We start from the raw sequence: 18,082 nt of genomic DNA on the forward strand, positions 1-18,082 counted from the left end.
ACATCTTTCTCCCGTGCTGGAGCCTTCCTGTCCTCGAACACTGGACTCCAAGTTCTTCAGTTTTGGGACTCGGACTGGCTCTTCTTGCTCCTCAGCTTGCAGACGGCCTATTGTGGGACCTTGTGATCATGTCAGTTAATACTTAATAAAATTCCCCTTTAGGTGTGTGTCTATCCTATTAGTTCTGTCCCTCTATAGAACCCTGAGTAATACAATATCACAGAGCAATAGAGGACTAGTGGCAGCACTTCAGCACCAAGAGCAAAGTGAGTGCATTTACCATGAAAAGCAGGAGAGATGCTGGGCATGGTGGTTCATGCCTGTAATCCCAGCGCTTTGGAAGGCTGAGGCGGGAGGATTGCTTGAGCTCAGGAGTTTGCAACCAGCCCGGACAACATAGTGGGACCCTGTTTCTAAAAAAAAAAAAAAAAAAAAAAAAAAAATTATAATTAGCTGGCCATAGTGGCACATGCTTATGGTTCCAGCTATTTGGGAGGCCATGGCAGGGGGATCGTTTGAGCTCAAGAGCTCAAGGCTATAGCGAGTCATGTTTATGCTACTGCCGTCCAGCCTGGGTGACAGAGTAAGGCCCTGTCTCAAAAAAAAAAAGCAAGAGGGGCTGGGCACGGTGGCTCAAGCCTGTAATCCCAGCACTTTGGGAGGCCGAGACGGGCAGATCACAAGGTCAGGAGATCGAGACCATTCTGTCTAACATGGTGAAACCCTGTCTCTACAAAAAAATACAAAAAAATAGCCGGGCGAGGTGGCAGGCGCCTGTAGTCCCAGCTACTCGGGAGGCTGAGGCAGGAGAATGGTGTGAACCAGGGAGGCGGAGCTTGCAGTGAGCTGAGATCCGGCCACTGCACTCCAGCCTGGGCGACAGAGCGAGACTCTGTCTCAAAAAAAAAAAAAAAAAAAAAGCAAGAGGGATGTCCCAGTAATCAGAACCCTCAGCCCACAGAAATCTAGGTGGTAGCTAAGTGATCACGGTGTCTCAGGAATGAAATATACCATCAGTTTAGTACAGTGATTTTTTTTTTAATTTAAAAAAGCTCCAGGTCTGGTGCCTATAAACCACTGAAGTCACCACAGTAGAACCATGACCTGTCATCCAGTTTCCAGACCTAAGTCAATCCACAGATAGAGAAACCCTGGATTAAATTAGAGGCTAGGTCTCCCTGAGGAAGGACCCTCCAGCTTTGCCTGAAGTATACACTATATACTTCCCAAAGGGATCTGCCATCATTTACCACAGTGACTGCACAGGAGAAAAGGAAATATTCAAGTTGTTCAGGAATCGGTACACATAGATTCTAAATTAACACTAGTCCTAGGGACCTGCAGTGCAGGTGGCTCTCTCAAAGTGGGGGCTTACTGTAATCAGGTGACAGATGAAATCTTGCCTCAAGTCCAACTCACATTGGGCCCACTTGGTCCAAAGACACATGTGTTTCTTATATGTCTAGTGCCTCAATGTATCATTGAAATAGACATATGTGAAAACTCGCAGAATCCTATGTTGGCTCTCTGACCAAAGGGATGAGTGTCATTGTGATAGGAAGCAGTATGTGGAAGGCCCTGGACTTCCCTTCCCTACCATTAAGCCAGAAGCAGTGCTGCCCCACCCTACCCCCAGGAACTGCAGAGATTCCTACCACCCTAGAAGACTTCCAAGAAGCACCTACTGCACCCTGATTTAATTCACCCGTTTGACATGTGCAAAAATCAGATTGATCTTGGAGAATGTTTGTGGGTGATTCTAAAATTACTCATGCAGTAATTTCAGAATTCAATTGCAGCTGTTTTTCCAGCTGTAACATCATATGAGAGCAAGTAAACACAGCTCCTGGCACTTGGTAAGCAGCTACTGACCCGGCGGATGCCTTTTGTTCCATAACAATTTGTAAGGAATACCAGAAGCCACCTGCCTTTATCTGGCAGGGCTAACAGTATGTCTTTACAGTCTTGCCTCAGGGCTATGTCAGTTCTGTTTTCTACCGTAATATAGTCTTCAGAGATTAGGATCATGATATTCCTCTAAACATCACATTGATCGGATACATTGACGACATTGTACTGACTGGATCATATAAGCAGAAAGTGGCAAGTACTTTAGATTCTGTATTAGTCAGGGTCAACCCAGGAGACAGAAACAGGGAGTCACAGATATAAAGAACAGCCGCTGCTCCTAGGTCGAGATCTGGCCTTATTTTAGAGGACATGGTCATAGGTAATTAGAAAAGGTGCCCAAAAAGCCATTCATGGGAGAGTGCCTAGTTGGTGACACTCTGCTGCAAAACCATCTGAATGTTACCAAAGGAGGCTGCTGGTCACCGAGTGTGACGGCCGCTGGGTACTGTGGGAGCTAGGCATCAGAGAAGCCTTTCTCAGTGGGACCCACATGTTGGCAAAACTGGATGCTGCAGAAACCCATGGTAAAGAAAACATAAACTGCAGACATCTGGCAAGAAGAGGACGCCAGAACTAAGACGAGAAGCCTGCCCTTTTCCAATATTTCTCCAGCACCTTCTACTGACAAACCTTAACGTTGTTTCAGGTGGCAAAGTAGAACTATGTCAAGGGTGTGTCAAGAACTAGGGAATAGGTCTGAGATTTTTATCCTACTTGCTAACTAACAAGTTAGACTTCTATAGTTTCACGGATACTGCCAGAAAACATGAGATGACAGGCTCAGATTCAAAGATTATTATTGTGTATAGCATGGCAAACAGAATGAACTTCACATTAGCATTGGTTCTCCTTGCCTCCCAGATTCCATGGAAATGACACAGATAGCCCAGGTGGCATGGTAGGGTTGCATCACAGCTGAGGAACTCTGACCTTCGGGGACTCCAGATCTTCTATAAGCAAGCAAACCTGCCTAACCTTTTCCCTATTATCTTTTTTTTTTTTTTTTAAACTTTAACTTCTGGGATACATGTGCAGAATGTGCAGGTGTGTTAGGTATACAGGTGCCATGGTGGTTTGCTGCACCCATCAACCCATCATCTAGGTTTTAAGCCCCACGTGCATTCAGTGTTTGTCCTAATGCTCTCCCTCCCCTTGCCCGCCATCCCCTGACAGGCTCTGATGTGTGTTGTTCCCCTCCCTGTGTTCATGTGTTCTCATTGTTCAACTCCCACTTACGAGTGAAAACATACGGTGTTTGCTTTCCTGTTCCTGTGTTAGTTTGCAGAGAATGATGGCTTCCAGCTTCATTTGTGTCCCTACAAAGGACATGAACTCATTCTTTTTTATGGCTGCATAGTATTCCATGGTGTATATGTACCACAATTTCTTTGTCCAGTCTATCATTGATAGGCATTTAGATTGGTTCCATGTCTTTGCTATTGTGATTAGTGCTGCAATAAACGTAAGTGTGCATTAAGTGTGCATTAAGTGTGCATGTGCCTTTATAGTAGAATGATTTATATTTCTTTGGGTATATACTCAATAATGAGATTGCTGGCTCAAATGGTATTTCTGGTTCTAGATTCTTGAGGAATCCCCACACTGTCTTCCACAATGGTTGAACTAATTTACACTTCCACCAACAATGTAAAAGCATTCCAATTTCTCCACAGCCTCACCAGCACCTATTGTTTCTTGACTTTTTAATAATTTCCATTCTGACTGGTGTGAGGTGGTATCTCATTGTGGTTTTCACTTGCATTTCTCTAATTATCAGTGATGTTGAGTTTTTTTCATATGTTCATTGGCTGCATAAATGTCTTCTTTTGAGAAGTGTCTGTTCATATCCTTTGCCCATCCTCATGGATAGGAAGAATCAATGTCATGAAAATGGCCACACTGCCCAAAGTAATTTATAGATTCAATGCTATTCCCATCAAACTACTATTGACATTCTTCACAGGATTAGAAAAAACTACTTTATATTTCATATGGAACCAAAAAAGAGCCCATATAGCCAAGGCAATCCTAAGCAAAAATAACAAAGCTGGAAGCATCATGCTACCTGACTTCAAACTATACTACAAGGCTACAATAACCAAAACAACATGGTACTGATACCAAAACAGACACATAAACCAATGGAACAGAAGAGACCTCAGAAATAACACCACACAACTACAACAATCTGATCTTTGACAAACCTGACAAAAACAAGCAATAGGGGAAAGGATTCCCTATTTAAAAAATGGTGCTGGGAAAACTGGCTAGCCATATGCAGAAAACTGAAACTGGACCCCTTCCTTATACCTTATATAAAAATTAACTCAAGGTGGATTAAAAACTTAAATGTAAAACCCAAAACCATAAAAACCCTAGAAGAAAACCTATTCAATACCTTTTGGGACATAGGCATAGGCAAAAACTTCATGATGAAAACACCAAAAAGAATTGCAGCAAAAGCCAAAATTAACAAATGGGATCTAATTAAACTAAAGAGCTTCTGCACAGCAAAAGAAGCTAGCATCAGAGTGAACAAGCAACCTACAGAATGGGAGAAAACTTTTTGCAATCTACCCACCTGACAAAGATCTAATATCCAAAATCTACAAGAAACTTAAACAAATTCCCTATTATCTTTATGATACTAGACAGTGAATAAACTTGCCCCGTGATGCAAGAGAAAACACTATCTCTATCTTCCAAGGTTGATTACTCAACAAAAATCCTCAAAAGGACAATCTGGATCAAAAGCCATCAGTCCTTCTGTTCACAAGAGGCCCAGAAATGTGAGAGACCCAGGGAGAACGGTCTCCCAGGAATCTTCACCACTCATTTCTACTTGATCTTGGCTTCTGGGAGATTTTTCCATGGAGTATCCCATGCCTTTAGCCACTCTGGTTAGTCTGACTGACAAAGGCTGGGGATGGAGGGAATCTCCAATGTCTCTTATAAAGCATTTAATAAAGGCTACTATCTACAGGACTCTAAGCAGCAGGATCAGGCTAATCTGTGGGAGAACCGACCAGTTGAACAAATCTGATCAACCATCTGGGCTTACCTTAGAGAAAGCTAGGTGGCTTGCTTTATAAGTATTTGTATTGATTTTTCTGCTTGGCCGGCAGCATTGATTCAGCCACAGCAAGATGTGTTAGCAATTACACAGACTCCACCTTGGCCCATAACAAGGAAATCTAAGGTAATGCTATCGTTCACAGTAACCCTGGGTGGTGAGGTGAAGCTGGCCTGGGTGCATCTCAGGGCCATAGTAGTGTTTCCTTAAATATGCAAAAAAACACATACAAGACTTTCTCCTCCTAGGAAAAACACAAGTTACTATATTTGAGGGAAAGAGGACAACTTAATACGTGGCTTCCACATAAGAACTTCAGCCCCAGGGGCATACATGGTACTTCTTGAAAGAAAGCACTGTTTGCCAGGTGCTATGGCTCACATCTATAATCCTAGCATTTTGGGAGGCTGAGGAGGGAGAATCACTTGAGCTCAGGAGTTTGAGACCAGCCTTAGCAACACAGCAAAACTCCATCACCACCAAAAATACCAAAAAATTAGCCTGGCGTGGTGGAGCATGCCTGTAGCCCCAGCTACTGGGGAGACTGAGGTGGGAGGATGGTTTGAGCTCAGGGGGCTGAGGTTGCAGCGAGCCAAGATCACACCACTGCATTCCCTCTGTACTGCACTCTGGCTTTGGGCAACAAAGCCAGACCCCTTCTTAAAAAAAAAAAAGAAAAGGAAAGAAAGAAAGAAAGAAAGAAAGAAAGAAAGAAAGAAAGAAAGAAAGAAAGAAAGAAAGAAAGGAAGGAAGGAAGGAAGGAAGGAAGGAAGGAAGGAAGGAAGGAAGGAAGGAAGGAAGGAAGGAAGGAAGGAAGGGAGAAAAGAAAGAGAAAGCACTGTTTACAATTTTGGGATTCACTAAGTGGAGCCTATATCCACTGGAGGTCACAGGTTGACAGTGCCTCTAATGAATGTACTGGCTGGCTGGCATTAATAGTATGCCAGTAATCCAGTCAATGTTAGGGTTCCCAAGTGGGCAGAGCAGCTTCTATAACAGCCTGAGCTTGCTACAGAGCCTTCTCTTGCTCTGGTCCCCACTTGCTCTGTTCCCCACTCTGTCCCCTGCAGGCAGGTAGGCAGGCAGGCAGACTATGGGGAATTTTCTAGCTGGATGGAAATAGCTGGCACAAATGTGCTATATGTTGCCTTCAAAATCCAAAAGCCCTAACAAGCATTGTACATTTTTCTTTGTAGATGGCACAAGTGCAGCAACCTGTCTTTCACCTTGGAACAAATATTTCAACATTCTCCACATCACTGAACCACCAGAAACTTCACTGATGTGGCTGTCCCTTAATTGTTTTGGAGTTTCTTTCACTTTGCATATGTCTTCCTAAGGTATTCTAAACTACATGCTACTTCCTGCCTAACAGATGGAATAAGCATAATGCCATCAACATAATGGATTATCATGATGCTTTCTGGACTATCAAAGCAATTACAATCTCTGAGGACTATATTAGAGCAGAAAGCAGTATTGGCATTGCCCTGAGGCAGGACTGTAAAGGTATACTGTTACCACTTCCAGATAAAGGCAGGCGGCTTCTGCTATTCCTTGCAAACTGGTATGGAACAAAAGGCGCCTGCCAGGTCAGTAACTGCTTACCAAGTGCCAGGAGCTGTGTTTACCTGTTCCAATATGATGCTACAGCTGGAAGAACAGCTGCAGTCGAAATCATTGCATGAGTAATTTTAGAATCACTCATATGCATTCTCCAAGATAGATCAGACTTCTGCACACTTCAAACTGCTGAATTAGATCAGGGTGTGATAGGTGCTTTTTTTGAAGTATTCTAGGGTGGTATGAATCTCTGCAGTTCCCTGTGGGGTGCAGCACTGCTTCTGGCTTATTATCTTAGTAGGGAGGGGAAGTTCCAGGGCCTTCCACATAGTTCTTCCTGCCATAATGACCCACATCTCTTTAATCATAGAGCCAATGTAGGATTCTGCCAGTTTCCATATATGTCTATTTCAGTGATACATTGAGCCACCAGAGATATAATGAATACATGTCTGTGGAGAAATTAGGCCCAGTGTGAGTTGGACTTGAGGCAAGACTTCATTTGTCACCTGACCACAGAAAGCCCCCACTTTGACTGGGAAAGCCACAGAAACACTGTCCTCAAGATTGGTGTCAATTCATAACTAGTGTCTAGTGACTTCTGTGTTCACAATTTCTTATAAGTGTTCCTGGATATGAGTTTTAGCTAGGTTCTCAGAGGTAAAGCATGTCTTATGAAAATTTGATTGTACTTAGAGGCTGATGAAGACTTTCAAGAGAAAAGAAGACGACTGCTGATACGGTTTATTTCCCCTGATTTGACCTACCTTATACAAGCACATAGAGCTTATGTCATAAAAATATGCTGGGAATAGCTTAGAGGAAAGTGCAAATCACTCCACCCAGGGAAGGCCAAATGGGAGTAATGGGAGTGGGAGAAGGGAGAGTTGGGGAAAGATGAGAGGACTCTACTGGGGGAACCATTGGTCACCAGCTCCAGGTCAGGCCAACGGTTACAGACCATGCTGAGTTTCTCAGGCTGAGAAGTTGGGTTGACTGTTCTTCCCAGCACCTTCTGGTGAGGCCTTCTGTGGAGGACATACTCTAAGGTGGCCTCATGGGCCCCACCCCCCAGTGGTCATACCCTTATGTAATCCCCCTGTGTGGACAAGGCTTATGACTTACTTCTAACCAATAGCATATGGCAAAGATGATGGCATGTACGTGATATGTGTTTGTGATTACCTTACATTAGTTCTAGTAGCTATCTTGCTGGAGTCTATCTCTCCCTTGCAGTCATTTGGAGAATTTCATGTGTCAAGACACTGTGGGTAACCTCTAGAAGCTGAGATTGACCTCTAACCACAGCTTGCAAGAAACTGAAGTCCTCAGTCTATAATCACAAGGAATTGAATTCTGCCAACAACCTGACCAAGCTTGAGAGTAGATCCTTCCCCAGTTGAGTCTCAGATGAGACCACAGCCCCAATACCTTGATTGTAGCCCAGCAGGAGCCTGCCAACCCAGCCCCTGACTAAGCCAATGACCCAGCTAAACTGTGTTCTGGCTCCTGACCCACAGAAACTGTGAGCTAATAAATGTGTATTGTTTTAAGCCACCATGTTTGTGGTAATATTGTTACACACCAATAGATAATTAACACACCCTTCCATCAAAGCTGCTTATACATAATTCATTAGCCACAATGTCTGCTCATGCCCCCAGGGGCCCAACCCAAATTGCCTGTGTGGATGCCTGCTCTTTTTGCAAACAAGAAAGACACCTGTAGGACCCCCTCGTCCATTGGTCATAGGTGAGGTCGTTGGTACCCACTGAGGCTATGGTTGGGAAAGCCTCCAGCTTCAGCATTTGGGTGGGACTTTGGTGAGACTGACAGCACTGAGGCCCAGGGGTATTACAGGAATATCTAGCAAACATGGGCCCAAGCAAAAACTAGTGTGGGTCACCTCCAACATGCAATACAAAGATTCTCTTCCTTTTCTCTGTGAGCAGAGAAATTGGCATGGCTAAACAATGGCATGGTTCTTTATAAAAGTGAGAGCAGTCAGGCGTGGTGGCTCACGCCTGTAATCCCAGCACTTTGGGAGGCCAAGGCAGGTGGATCACAAGGTCAGGAGTTTGAGACCAGCCTGGTCAACATGGTGAAACCCCATCTCTACTAAAAAATACAAAAATTAGCCAGACTTGGTGGTGTGCACCTGTAATCCCCGCCACTCAGGAGGCTGAGGCAGGAGAATCACTTGAACCCAGGAGGCGGAGGTTGCAGTGAGCCAAGATTGTGCCACTGCACTCCAGCCTAGGCGACAGTGTGAGAGTCTGTCTCAAAAAAAAAGTGAGAACAATATACAAGCTCATCGAAGAAAAGAGGCTAGCACCTTACTCCCTTAGGAAATGCAGTTTCCATATTCCAGATGGCATTCAGAGGTTCCCAAGACATCCCTGACTTGGTGAACCTGCCTGCTAGTACCCAGTTGGAACTCAGATTAAAGACTTGAGCCCAGGCAAAGCTCACAGATCCCCAGAGCCCACCCTTTTATTCTGTTCCTTTCCTCTTGCCTCTTTCCCTGTCTCTCTCTTTCCCATAATCCCCTCTGAGATCTTCATTTAGTCCAGCCCAAGGGTGGCCGTGTCAAGGGTAGAAGTTCATTGCAACAGCATTTCTCAGACCAACTGGAGCCAATCAAAGTCGAGATTTGACCCAGTGACCTTTGACCGCAGGAACAATTAGATGCCCCCTCCAGCTATGCATTGTCATCATGGATATAGATTCACCACTGACAGTATGACCAGTTGTTGGCATTTATTCTGCACAGATCTTATATGTTGGGGCTTTGAGAAATTTTTAAAGGCATTTGTTCTCCTTTTGATATTTATTTCACCTGAGTGGGAATGTTAGAGAATGTTGCTAGATCCAGCACTGGACATTGTTAGTGCTAGAAGGAAACAGACACAGTTTGGATTTTCTTGAATACTAAGCAAGACTCTTAGCTTACTTCTCACCCTTCCCAGCTGCCCCAAGCATTGATGTAGCACCTCTTTAGTCAATAAAATAGAACTCACTAAAGCACCCAGTTTCTGGTAGAGTCCATACTTGCCCCCGCCTCCTCGGGGCCCAGGGTTACCATCATATGCCCTTTACATAACTGACTACAGCATTCACAATCTTCAGGGAGCATGGGAAAAAGAAAACCTTTTTGTCAAAAAAGATAACAGATCCGTGAAAACCATCCTCCAGGTGGTACCATGTCACGCGGACCCCTTGGTCCTCCAAGCGCTTCTTATAGAGCAAGCTGTCATCACGGAGTATGTCATTCTCACAGCTCACCAGGAAAGACTCAGGCAGCTGAGCAATGACCTCATCATCTGCTATCAGGGGTGAATTTTCTACATCCAGCATATGTTTGGCTTCTAAATAGGCAGCTTCATTAAAAGGGCCGGGAGACCAGGGTTGGTAGCCTCTGTTCTTAAATTTCTTGGGGATGTTGTCAGGGCTGAGCCACTTCTCGTACTTCCTCCAGACATCTGGGGGTACACAAGTGCCATTCAAGATGGCATCACGCCAGGAGAGGTCAATGGCCAGATAGTTACACATAGAAGTCACCAAGAACTTCCGGGAAAGAAATGGGACGTTCTGGTTCTGCTGATAGGATGGCAACTGCAGACAGAATGCCTGGACAAATGGGTAAATCAGAACCTGAGCCCGAATCCGGGGAAGATCTGATCTGCCCATCAAGGCCTGGGTGATGGCAGCCACCACTGCGCCTCCGACGCTGTCTCCACAGACCACAACCCTGGAAGGGTCCACCCCATAGGTTTCCAGGGCCTTCAGGAAGTGAATGGAGGCATTCATGCAGTCTTGGAAAAGGGCGGGGGAATGGTGGTCAGGAACCTTGCGGTACCTAAAAGGAAAACAGGGAGCAACAGGACACCAGTGTGGACAGTGTTGCTAGGGAGCTGTTTCAACAGAATCCTCAACCCCCTTACAAGACTGTGTCTGATTAAATCCTCAGAATAACCCTATGAAGTAAGGATTTCATCCCCATTGTCTTCCTATGAGCATGTGAGGAACCTGCCTAAAGTCATACAGGCCAGGATTCTTCACTCCAAACCTGTGCCCTGTCAGCTTCCAATAAACTCCATATGAGATGATGCAACTTTGTTTTCATTGAAGCTATTTGCTTTGGGAACAAAACAACCAACAATGGCTGAAAAAAAAGTCAAATGAAACCACTACCAATCCCACTGCCTGTCTGTAGAGAAAGGGAGAGAGAACACTAAAGTTAAAGTCAAGAGGAAGTTACTGTCAGGCAGAATTTTTTTTTTAATCAAAAATCTAGGCCAGGCAAGGTGGCTCACGCCTGTAATCCCAACACTTTGGGAGGCTGAAGCAGGCAGATCACAGGGTCAGGAGATCGAGACCATCCTGGCTAACACGGTGAAACCCCGTCTCTACTAAACAAAATACAAAAAATTAGCCGGGCCTGGAGGCAGGCACCTGTAGTCCCAGCTACTCAGGAGACTGGCCTGAACCCGGGAGGCGGAGCTTGCCATGAGCCTAGATCATGCCACTGCACTCCAGTCTGGGAGACAGAACGAGACTCTATCTCAAAAACAAAAAATCTAATTTAAAAAAATTGGCTAGGCATGCATGGTGGCACACACCTGTAGTCTCAGCTACCCAGGAGGCTGAGGCAGGAGGATTGCTTGAGCCAGAAGTTTGAGGCAGCAGTGAGTTGTGATTACACCACTGCACTCCAGTGTGGGAGGTGAGAGGGGCAGGGAGTGAAACTGAAGGTGCAGTGTAGAGACGGAAAGCTAGCCCGGAAATCCACAGCTCAAGCTGCAGAAGACCCAGGTGCCAGTGGCTGGTGAAGAACACTAGGGGGTTGGTCTTAAGTATCCTGAGGTTTGGTTTCCAAAGTATGTCTACTCAAAGAAATTCAAGGGCAAAGAAAAGGAACTTTAAAATGAGCTTTTAAAAACAGTAATGAACAAGCTAATTAATGCGTAAATTGAGATTAAGATAATAGAAAGGAATAAAAAAATAGAAATAGTTCGGCTTAACTGATTGGAGCAGAGAGTTTATCTAAACAATTGTTCTCTTAAATGTTAAGTTGAAGTTGTTGCTAATCATCTTTTCTATTCTTACAATCTATCATTGAAAACATCAAGGCCGGGTGGTGACTCACACCTGTAATCCCAGCACTTTGGGAGGCCGAGGATCACTTAACCTCAGGAGTTCAAGACCAGCCTGGACAACATGATGAAACCTCATCTCTACTAAAAATACAAAAATTAGCGGAGTGTGGTGGTGGGAGCCTGTAATCCCAGGCACTCAGGAGGCTGAGGCAGGAGAATCACTTGAACCCAGGAGGCGGAGGTTGCAGTGAGCCAAGATTGTGCCACTGCACTCCAGCCTGGAAGACAGAGTGAGACTCCATCTCAAAAAAAAAGAAAAAGGAAAGAAAACATCAAAAAGGTATATTCTAATTATCACATTAAATTTGGAAGAAGTTCATAAGGAAAAATAACATCTTAGACTAGTTGCTTTCAACTTAGAACAACAAAATTATTTTTTTTCTTAGAAGAAAAAAATGATGTAAGAACCCCACTGTATAAAATAAACAAATGCAGTTGTTCTGGTTTTGCCCAAGGGTAAGGAACATAAGCTCTCATTCTTTCTCCTTCTTCTTTGACCTCCATAGCTGCTTCTAAGACATCACAGGGAACCCTAGGGCTCAAAAGAACCAGTTTGAAAACCACTGTCTTCCCTTAGACTTTGAATTTTGTTTCCTTTAAAAGTTAATTTAACACCTCATCTTTCAAAATAGGGTTTGATTGATTGCAGCATAGTGTGGTACCCATCTAGGAAACAATTATCACCCAGTAATCTTATTGCCTATTTCCTAGATGGTCAATATATTGATAAATCTATCAATGTTATCAAAGCAGGTTCCCATTTAAGCTCACGCAAAACACATGCTTCTCAGAGGGTCCTTGCAGGGAGGTAGCCCCTGCACCTGGTAGCAGTGAGTACAAACCTCAGCTTTCATTTTCCCATTTCTAGAAATGAATACTCCTCACTAAATGTTGAACCTATGACTCCAACATGATGAAGGGGATAACAAATATTAGGTGCTTTCTATGGGCAAAATCTCTGACCTGCCAGAAAGAGGCAGAAATTCTCCTGTGCCTCCCTGCACTCCTCTCTTGCTCACTGTGATAGATTGAATGTGTATGTCCCCCTAAAATTCCTGTGTTGAAATCCTACACTGCAATGTGAGGGTATTAGGAAGTGGGGCCTTAGGAAAGTGATCAGGTCATGAGGGTGGAGCCCTCATAAATGGGATTAGTGCCCTTGTGAAGGAGGCTTTAGAGAGCTCTCTGGCTTCTCTTTCTGCCATGTTAGGATATAAGGAGACGCTGGCAGTCTACAGCCTGGAAAAGGGTCTTCACCAGAGCCTAACCACGCTGACACCCTGATCCTGGACTTGTAGCCTCCAAAACTGTGAGAAATCGACGTGTTGTTTAAGCTACCCCATCTATGGTAATTTGTTATAGCAGCCCAAACTAAGAAACTCACCCAGAGGTGAAGGCTTTGCAGAACCAAAGATCAAAAGACCTATCTTCTCCAAGAGCTTGGGTAGGGAGTCCCAACCAGGCCTTAGACATCTCCCTTCCTTCAGTGTATCTCAGGGAGTCTCCTCCCAGCTACTGTCTCCCTGCAGCCTCCTAGAAGCCCTTATCTGTGCATGCAGCTCCATCAGCCACTCTATCAAAACTGCCCTGGCCCGTGCACTGGGTCTAAGTATCTGGGATAATGGTATCCTAAGGAATTTTCTACAATGTATTAATGCATGTGCTTATTGATACTTTTATGTGCTACCTGTTCAAGGGATGTTTTTATTATCACAAAGGTCTTTGGTGACATAGACTGTAATGGTGCAATTTCAGACACAATGGTAAGCCACCTGGGAGGTATGTTGATGAATACTAGAAAGTACTGGCTTCCTCAGTCTCATCAGACAGGACCAGAGATGTTAAGTGACTTTGTTTAAGTCACACAGTTATTCTGTCTACCAAAGCCTATGGGCAGCTAAGGTTTGAGGAGGTCCATTGTAGAGGCAGAATGTAAAAAGGCAGATTTCAATTTCTCTCACTGGCCTTCTCTAAACTCTTTCCCAGTGATGTGAGATCTCTTGGGCCAAGAACCAGAATCCTAGTGAGTAGCCCTTACTGCCCCCTCCATCCACTCTAAAGATGCCCCCATCTCCCTTTTGTTTTTATAGGACCAGGGTTGTATCTTAAGACACTCTCAACACTAGTTCCTGCAGGATCAGAAGCTTAGTTGGTTTTTAACAATGCAATAAGCACCTGCAGAGCCATCACCCCAAACAACAGCTAGAATCTTGACCATCACCTTCACCAAACCCACCATCATGCCATTTTGCTTCTCCCCCAACTTAATGAATGGCTACCCTGAATCCTGTATCTATCATTTTTTTCTTTCTATGTTACATTATCTTATTGTGTCTATGTGTATTCCTCAGAAGTATTCTTTTGGTTTTGATGTTTTTACCTTTGCAAAATGAGTATCAGGCTTTATGTAATTTTTTGAAAATGTTTCACTTAGTTTTATACTACTAAGATTCATTTGCAATATGGTACACCTTTCTAGTTCATTTATTTAAATAGCTATGGAACATTCTATATCTTCATGGCTATGTAATCTAACAGTTGCTATAGTGTGGTTTATTCATGCATGCCCCTGTTCATGGACACGAGGGTTGTTTCCAGGTTTTTGCTCTTTCGAGCACTGCCGCACCCGTCTCTGTGGATGCGTGTCCAAGAGTTGTCTCTTGGGAGTTAGGGCCTCTCTGATCTACAAATCACCCATGAACTTACCCTATCTCCTCTCACCCCTGTTGAACCTACCAGCTGTCTCCAGCAACTCACCCAATCATCAGAAGTACAGAGTCAGTCTCCCGGGCCAGATAATTGCATAGGCCATGGTAACAATCTGCAAGACAAAAACAGTCAGAACAGTAGCCCGTGAGTAGGACCCAGACCATCTCACCACAGCCCCCAGGAAGAGCCAGCTGACAATCTTGGTGTAGGGTGTGGCATCCTCTCTGTTTCTGTCCTTGCCTCCTCTGCCTGGGCAGAGCCAACAAGCCAGGCCATATCAGACATCTGTCCCCAACCTCCTGAATTTTGGGGCTCAAGTGCACCTTGGGGCTCACTTTCTGCAACATTTATTTTACAGTGGAGGAAACCAGGAACCTGGCAATCTTAGTGATCTGAAATGGACAAAACCAAGGGAAGTTAGGCATGCCTGCCCTAGGATATTAATAATAACTATATATTTATATTGATCAAGAAATAAACAAGGGTTGGACGAGATGTTTCTATTAGTAGAGTGGTGCATATGAAGTTCTCAGAGGCAGGTCTATTCATACGAGTATGTAGAACATACTAGCACAGTGGCAGACATAGAATCACTGCCAAATACACTTCTAATTCAGTCATTCTCAACTTCAGCCATACATAGAGGTACCAGGGAGTTTTTACAAGTCCTCAGGCCCAGGCTAAACCTCAAACCAATTAAATCAGAATCTCTAGGGTGGAAGCTCAGGCATCAGGATTTTCTAAATCATACCAGGTAATTCCAGGGTGCGGGGAAGGTTGCTGAAGTAGGTACATGCTTCATTAATGCTCTTTGAGGGAGGTGACAATGATTCTGAATGGAGCCAGAGGCACAGAGGGGTCTAAACTGAGTCGGAGCAGTCAGCCCCTAAGTTGAAGTTTCCATGCTAGTAGGTCTCAGTCCTGGGTGCACATTGCAGTCATCTGATGAGCTGTTTAAAAATACTGATGCCCTGGCTCATGCCTGTAATCCCAGCACTTTGGGAGGCCAAGGCGGGTGGATCATGAGGTCAGGAGTTTGAGATCAATCTGGCCAATATGGTGAAACCCCATCTCTACTAAAAATACAAAAATTAGCCAGGCATGGTGGCACATGCCTATAGACCCAGCTACTCAGGAGGCTGAGGCAGAAGAATTGCTTGAACTTGGGAGGCAGAGGTTGCGGTGAGCCGAGATCACACCAGTGCACTCCAGCCTGGGTGACAGAGCAAGACTCCATCTCAAAAAAAAAAAAAAAAAAAAAAAAATGCTGATGTCTGGGTCCTGCCCATTTAGCCTGCGGTACGACCTGGGTGTGGATATGACTTTAAAATTCCCAGGTGATTTTAAGGCCCAGCCAAAGTGGAGACCTCTGCTAGCCATGATCGGGGCCAATCTGGGTGTCATCTTCCCAGTGTAACCCAGACATTCCTCCTTTCCCAAGCGTGTCAGGTCATCCCTGTTTCAGAAATTTGCACTTACTGCCCCTTCCACTTAGACTCAATAGGGCCGGGACTAGGGTGAGGTAGGCAAGATATCCGCCTTGGGTGCACAATCAAGGGGCCCCACAACACTCAGCCATACAGAAAAAATAACATTTGGACGCAATTAAGAAATCACAATTAATGCCAAAAAATTTCATGATGTCCAAAATATCAAAATTTTAAATAGGCTTGGCTGGGTGCAGTGGCTCACACCTGTAATCCCACACTTTGGGAGGCCAAGGCAAGAGGACCACTTAAGCCCGGGAGTTAGAGACCAGGCTGGGCAATACAGCAAGACCCTGTCTCTGTAAAAATAATTAGGCCAGGCACAGTGGCTCACTCCTGTAATCTCAACACTTTGGAAGGCCAAGGTGGGGGGATCACTTGAGCCCAGTAGTTCAAGACCAGCCTGGCAACATAGGGAGACCCTGTCTCTACATATAATTTAAAACTTAGCCAGGCATGGTGGTATATGCCTGTGGTCCCAGCTACTAAGGAGGCTGAGGCAGGAGGATCACCTGAGCCCAGGAAGTTGAGGCTGCAGTGAGCCATAATTGCATCACTGCACTCCAGCCTGGACAACAGAGTGAGACCTTGTCTCAAAATAAATAAACAAACAAACAAATACATAATTACCTGGGGGTGGAGGTGCCTGCCTGTGGTCCCACTACTTGGAAGGCTGAAGCAGGAGGATTGCTTGAGCCCAAGAGTTGGATGCTGCAGTGTGCTGTGATCACGCCACTGCACTCCAGCCTGGGTGACAGTGCAAGACCCTGTCCTTAAAAAGTATATGTGTATAGGGCCGGGCGCGATGGCTCAAGCCTGTAATCCCAGCACTTTGGGAGGCCGAGGCGGGTGGATCACAAGGTCAGGAGATCGAGACCATCCTGGCTAACACGGTGAAACCCCGTCTCTACTAAAAAATACAAAATACTAGCTGGGCGAGGTGGCGGGCACCTGTAGTCCTTGCTACTTGGGAGGCTGAGGCAGGAGAATGGCATAAACCCGGGAGGCAGAGCTTGCAGTGAGCTGAGATCCGGCCACTGCACTCCAGCCCGGGCGACAGAGCGAGACTCCGTCTCAAAAAAAATATATATATATATATATGTGTGTGTGTGTGTGTGTGTGTGTGTGTGTGTGTGTGTGTGTGTGTATAAACAGGCTTCTACTTTTCTTTTCTTTTTTTTTTTTTTTTGAGACGGAGTCTCACTCTGTCGCCCAGGCTGGGGTGCAGTGGTGCAATCTCGGCTCACTGCAAGCTCCGCCTCCTGAGTTCATGCCATTCTCCTGCCTCAGCCTCCTGAGCAGCTGGGACTGTAGGCACCCGCCACCACGCCTGGCTAATTTTTTTGTATTTTTAGTACAGACGGGGTTTCATCGTGTTGGCCAGGATGGTCTTGATCTCCTGACCTCGTGATCCGCCAGCCTCGGCCTCCCAAAGTGCTGGGATTACAGGCGTGAGCCACTGTGCCCAGCCACAGGCTTCTACTTTTCACTTGCACACTTGGTCTGCCCTGTTGGGTCCTGCCTGTGTATATATTTTGACATTTTGTTCATCATAATTGTTTTGCATTAATATTTGGTTTTTTAAACATTGCCTTAAAATATTACTTATCTTGATGAATGAATGTTTTGGCATCCACTGAATCTAAAGCCTGAAGCAAGTGTCTCCCTCTAGCCCCGACCCTCTCTTAGAAGGCTCTTCTCCAGCTTCCAAAGGGCCAGATCCTCCTCATCCATTGAGCCTCAGCTCAAATCTGACTTCTCTGATGAGAAGAGCTAAATCGGAATGATGCTGTGAGTCATTCTCCATGCCACCTATATTGTCATGATCTGCAGTAACTTCAGTGTCCAGCTCCCTCAGATGACTGTCAGGTCCATGAGGCCAGGAACTGGGTTCTGTTCCCATGACAACAGATCCCACAAGAGAATGTCCATCATCACTTCCACCACTAAGTGTCAGTACATCCTAATCTCGGGGAAGTTATGTACCGGGAGAAGCCCACCTTTTCCTATGGGCAAATTTTTCTCGCGTGTGTCCATGCATCCATCCATACATCCATATCCATTTGTTCATTCGCAAGCTCATCCTTTCATCCACTTATTCCCCCATCCATCTATTTATTCGTGCATTCATTCATTCAATTCAAAAAATGAAAACAACAGGCACTGGTGATCCAGCAACA

At 45.0% G+C, this 18,082-nt stretch overlaps 1 protein-coding gene across 1 annotated transcript in view; it reads right to left on the reverse strand.

The window, feature by feature from the left end:
- Positions 1–9,292: 9,292 nt before the first annotated feature.
- AADACL4 (arylacetamide deacetylase like 4) overlaps positions 9,293–18,082 on the reverse strand; it is a 23,577-nt gene continuing 14,787 nt past the window's right edge. The window contains exons 3-4 of the mRNA XM_007980497.3: positions 14,464–14,527; positions 9,293–10,406 (exon numbers count right to left, since the gene is read on the reverse strand). Of these exons, the coding sequence (XP_007978688.2) occupies positions 9,632–10,406; positions 14,464–14,527 (839 nt within the window). The 3' untranslated portion in view covers positions 9,293–9,631. The remainder of the gene's footprint in view (positions 10,407–14,463; positions 14,528–18,082) is intronic.

The sequence above is a fragment of the Chlorocebus sabaeus genome, chromosome 20 (assembly GCF_047675955.1).
Source record: "Chlorocebus sabaeus isolate Y175 chromosome 20, mChlSab1.0.hap1, whole genome shotgun sequence".
Taxonomy (NCBI): Eukaryota; Metazoa; Chordata; class Mammalia; order Primates; family Cercopithecidae; genus Chlorocebus; species Chlorocebus sabaeus.